Source organism: Nanorana parkeri, unplaced genomic scaffold, assembly GCF_000935625.1.
Source record: "Nanorana parkeri isolate BGI_ZX_2015 unplaced genomic scaffold, ASM93562v1 scaffold732, whole genome shotgun sequence".
Taxonomy (NCBI): Eukaryota; Metazoa; Chordata; class Amphibia; order Anura; family Dicroglossidae; genus Nanorana; species Nanorana parkeri.
In genome coordinates this window covers 459,520-465,109 of record NW_017307000.1, presented here as the reverse complement: position 1 = coordinate 465,109, position 5,590 = coordinate 459,520, and the positions used below count along the sequence as shown (strand labels likewise).

General features: G+C 35.7%; 1 protein-coding gene across 1 annotated transcript in view; it reads right to left on the bottom strand.

Annotated features, from left to right (window-relative positions):
* Nucleotides 1–429: 429 nt before the first annotated feature.
* The window catches only part of TOX (thymocyte selection associated high mobility group box), a 214,255-nt gene continuing 209,094 nt past the window's right edge, over nt 430–5,590 (bottom strand). The window contains exons 8-9 of the mRNA XM_018564196.1: nt 4,745–4,896; nt 430–986 (exon numbers count right to left, since the gene is read on the bottom strand). Of these exons, the coding sequence (XP_018419698.1) occupies nt 950–986; nt 4,745–4,896 (189 nt within the window). The 3' untranslated portion in view covers nt 430–949. The remainder of the gene's footprint in view (nt 987–4,744; nt 4,897–5,590) is intronic.

Genomic DNA, 5,590 nt, shown 5'->3' with positions numbered 1-5,590 from the left:
ATTATTTCATAAATAGGCGCAACAGGCTCCATTTAATAATAAAAAAATTAAAAAAAATAAAATAAAAAGATTAAATACAGACACAGTATGGAGAAACAATAACACATCGCCAGATATCAAGGTTATAATTTAGCGGTTCCCAATCTGTTTCTGCATCTAGTAAAATAACATGTAAGCATTTGGCAGTCTTTATACATATAGGGACATTATAACATTTACTAACAATACACAAGAAGTGATACAAAAAGCCATTTAATGTGGTACAAAATAAATGTGTTTGTTTTCAGCGGAGCCCACTGTATATTTAGCCAATTTTTCAATTTCTTGGGAAACAATTTTTCTCTGATATATTTTTGAAAATATAGACATATTAAGCAATAAAAAAGAAGCAAAAATGTGAATGCTTGCCAATTCTAACCATACCCCCTTCCCCCCAAATTTACCACCTGGAATGTACGATTTTGAAATTTAGTAATTTAGCAACAATAACATCCACATTTTATACTCTAGGAGAAGGGACACTCATGCTATGTACATCCTTGCTATGAGTGCTACATCAAGCCTTTAAGAAAGTCTTTTGTAGATTTTTTTAAATGACCTTTGAGAAAATCATTGTGATCTCCATGAGTTTTTAGTCGAGATGACAGTTGCTAAGGCAGCTTACTAGTTCAGCACTTCACAGCAAAACCGATATATTTGAAGAGTCCAGATTTCTTTAGAAATCGTCTTTCAGTAAAGGGAAAGTAATGTTACATAAAGAAGTTTCAAAAGAGAAGCAAGACTATTTTTCCCAGAGTGGATGGTCCACAAATGTAAATGTCCTAAGTGCTTAGCAACTTGATTTTTTCTAATAAACTGCAGATATGCCTTGGCCATGAAATGCAATCCTTGACAAAGGTTGTCCCTGCATTCTTCCTCTGAAAGAAATTCATTTTCTTGGCTTGTGTTTTCAAGTTAGGTACAGTGCCTTGTCTCTTTGTAAGTTCCTGTAGAAAACAAACATCAATTCATTAAAAGTCATGGACAGCTAGGTGCAACCTTTTTTGTGTAGTGGTTGGCAGCATACAATTGTTGGGAGCTCTATGTGCAATATATCTCCTAACTGATGAAATGCACAATGAATTTAAATATATAGCCAATGCCTTTTTCATTTTGTTTTTGGTAGAGTAGGAAAGGGTTAAAACTAGGTATGCACCGATACTTTTCGAGTACCAATGCCGATACTTGGCATTTTTATGAGAACTACCAGGGTTGCAGCTATGACCTGGCTCTGGTGCTCCACCATTGTCCTGAAATTATTAGCTAATATTGTTTTAGAAAAACTGTCACATGACAATAAACAAAAATGTATCTGTACCCGTACTTGTAAGTACTTGGGCAAGTACCAGTACCTGTACTCGCAAAACTGGTATCGGTGCATCCCTTTATTTATATTTAAAAAAACAAAATCATACATTAAAACAGAAATGTACAAATCCCAGGAGCTCCGTATGCTCCTTACAAATGACAGCTGCCTCCTAACTTTTGAATTTTTCTCTAGTCTAGAATTGGAGCTCGAAAAGTATCGGTACATGTACTTGTACCGAGTACTGTACTTGGTATCGGTGCATTCCTAGTTAAAACTGAGTCAGTTTTTTTTGCCATGTGTATCTCGTTGGGACAATTCCTCTTCACTGCCTGTCCCAGAGATTCAACAGGAAGTGAGAGGAAACCTCTAACTGTCTAATATCCACTCCTAGACAGTTGTCAATGGAACAGATATTCCCATTACCAGATTTACTTTACCTCTTGTTCTGGTGACAACGCTAAAGCTTTGGCTTTTCTGTCACTTTATGTCTCAGTCACAATTGTCACCAGGACAAGTAGAGGGGGTGACTCTACCTAGCAGAGGCATAGAGAGCAATTAAACTTGGCAGGTGTTTATTTTTTCCCTACTCTATCAAAAACACAAACTTTAAATGAAACCTATCTTGAGAGAAGTATGCAGGCTGCCATTGCAGACTTTTCATTCTGAAAATGTATTTGCTTCGGTTTCATGCTGACCCTCCAGCTTCATTAGTTTCAGTCATGACTGGGAACAAGTATGCATATAAAGACTTCTGCCTTGATTTGGACTTTTCTGATATGCAGACTTTAAAGCTCAGTGAGTCTGAAAATATTGAAGCCAATGGGTCAGCTTTATAAATAGGCAACTAAAAGGAGGTCAGCAATGGCAGTCACCATATATCTCCTAAAAAAGATCTACTTGACAACCATACTGCAAGTAACTATGTATCAATCACAACAATACTAAACATATCATTATAATTGACAACTATAATTACTGAATATTTTATATAGCAAGATGTGAATAATGTGTGAATATTGGTAACCTATGTGTTTGCTGATTTGTATGTATCATATGGTTTCTGATCAATTATATTTAAATCACAGAAGAAGAAGTAAAAAACATTTTAAAAAGTTATTAAAAGTACCAATAGTAGAAATTTAAAATTAAAAATACATAATTTAAAGCATAACTCCAGGCAAATAGCAATCTAGAATAGGTAAAATGCTTCTAGGAGAGCTGTTTTACATGCCAAAGGATGTGTATTTCTGTCCATCCAGTGCTGAAGTTACACAGCTCTGCTACACTAGATAGCATTGTCCTGGCTGATATTCTTGTGCTGCAATTCAGTAACAGTAACAGGTCTTGTCTCCTCCTTAGCCTGTGACTGAAGAGTAAAAGACAAACAGCGGACTAGTGAAGGTATATTTCTATAAGTCTGCTTCTTCCTCTTATCAGTATGTCTTGTGTTAGCACATGAGCACTGCAGCAGAACTGATTGTCTTTTTGTGCTTCTTCTCCCTCTCACAATCTAAACTCAGCTGGACAGGATATTGCAAGAGGCTGATATCAAATTAAATTCAGGTACTGCTTGCATTATAAATACATATAATGATGTAATAAATAATGGGGAACTGCATTAATTGGTGTATTTTATATCTGCCTAGAGTTCAGCTTTAATGAGCATGTTTTACAAATACAGTTCTCATTTTCAAAAGTAAAGGTCGATATTGTTGGTATATTAAAGAGTTATTGTCATAGATATGCAGTCATTCTCATTTCATATTATGTGTGGTAAGAAGTAACCACTTGATCAGGTAGGACACTGATAAAAATACAAGTTGCAATGAAAAATTCTTTAAAATATTCAAAAGCAGGGACTCTACAATCAAAGTCTGAGTTTGTGAAATGAAAGTGTGGGCCGCTGCAACTATGGGTCTCCTCATAAAGAGTAAGGACCCTTCAGGGCCTTTAGTGTAAGTACTTTGGTAAAGTAAAAGTAAAATATCTGGTCCATCAATGAAAAGTCTAGATTATTTACTTAAAGTATCCTGCAGTTAAAGGTTAAACGGAAGGGGAAGTGTGTGGACAAGTATTCCTCCTTTTAATTAAAGTATACATCCGCTACACAAACTAGTAAAGTTTACCGTTCCTATTGTTTCTTGTTAAGTTTATGTTTTATTTGATAACTTTAAGTGTATCTCAAAGTCAAATCTTTTTTTTTTTCTAACTTTGGATGGAGTAGTGAGGGGTTGGAACCAGTGGTGTCACAAGAGGGGGTGGAGGGGGGTGCGGGCCGCACCGGGTGACATTATCAGAGGGGGTAACACCAAAATAACTGACAGTCATTTTGGTGTCAACCCCTCTGAAAAGTGGGGCACTCGGTCATGGAGCCTGACAGTTGCACGAGAAAGGAGGGGACCATCTTTGCCTGCATCCATCATCAAGATGGCCGCAGGCAGGTAAACATGAATGACAATATTTCGCACATGCGCGATGACATCCCAGCGGGGTGTCACCTGCCGGCAGCTCCGGATGATACCACGCCTGGGGAAGCCATTGTCATGGTGACAATTGACACCAGAATGGAAAGTGAGGGATAATACAACATTTTGACATACTAGCCTGTAAGGACAAACTTTCTATTGCAGACATTTATTTCCATGACATGTAAGAGGACATTTCCCTCACTTTGGAGAGATAGCCTCTTATGTTATGTTGTGTATACAGAACAGGAAGGGAAATCTCCCCAGTGGGCAAGTATGGCAAACAAAAGGACCATCCATGAGTCAGAGCAGAGGTAGGCCTGTAAAACTGCTTTACAGAACACCCCTAGACAAAAACAAGCAGTTAACCCTTGCATTACAGGGGTAGCCACACTGCAAGGATAGTTTTTTTTTATACTCAGAGATTGGTTTTAAAACTGTCAGGATTTTTGTTGTCAACGGTCACCATGACAAATGGTGGGTGGAGGTTCCAATCCCTCACTACTCCATCCAATAAAAAACTAGAAAAAAGATTTGGCTTAAATACACTTCAAGTAAAGTAAAGTTATATCTATTACTTTGTATAGTGCCACATGAGATAATGCTATTATATATTAGCAAACAGTTATAATAATAATTACAACAATCATAATAATGATAATTTTATGTAAAAGTATTAAAGATCTATCTATCTATCTATCTATCTATCTATCTGTTATTGTTTTTTGTGTATATTTTCTACTATAAAACAGTTGATACATTTCTACTATTTGTAAGTTAAAGTGTATAAAATAAATATGGTTAAACAATAAAAAATACTTCTTTGTTGCTTTGCAACTAGTAACTATGTTCCTAAGGCATGTGCTACAATGGCGTTGTCAAACATTCATAACATGAATACAACACTAGAGTGTGCTGGTAGCCTGCTCACCCACTACTGCAGTAGTCATTGTTCCATTCTATGGCCTGTCCTGGAGGATTCCGGCATCCTGAGCGGACATACTCCATTGCTTGAGTAACAACCTGGGCTGCTGTAGATGTTGGGTTAATAAGATTCTGGTATTCTGACTGAAGAGTAAATCCCTGAGAGAGATAAAAAAATACTGTATAATTAGCTACAAAGAAAAAAAAATACACTGTGCACAACATAATGTTCAAGACATAAAAGATTCAATTAAATGTAATTTTACTTTCCACATTATCAATATATTGGCATCAAAATATACAATGCACAGCAATTATGTCTCTGTATGAAATGAAAGTTCTCATAGAACATAAACTGGTTTGCACAGAAGAAAAACAAAAATGTTTTAAACAAAAAGGAGACAAAACAATCAACACAGCAAATGGAGATATATTCCTCTGAATCTGTGTTGTTCACATAAAACTCAAGGATACATTGCTTGTTAATTTTCAAAATATGCAACAGAATCTTTTTGAAAAGAGATTGGCAGCAGGTGGCTGAGTGTTTTATTAGGCTACACCTATTCATGCATTGTTCTGAAAACCCTTTTTCTTCATTCAATCACAAAAGGACCATCTGCTTCTTTTATACTTACACTTCTTTTTCAACTAACAAAAAAGCAAAGCACTATACTATTTATTTGAATTAATGAGTAACAAATAATAATCAAACTCCACACTGTGGTAAAAGAAAAATGAATAGCTTGCCTGCAGTTTCAAAATAACAATTAATTTTAAATATGTATTACTGCTGTTGAAATTATTTACTTAATTACTAAATTGGTCTACTGAAAGTTTACTATATATATATATA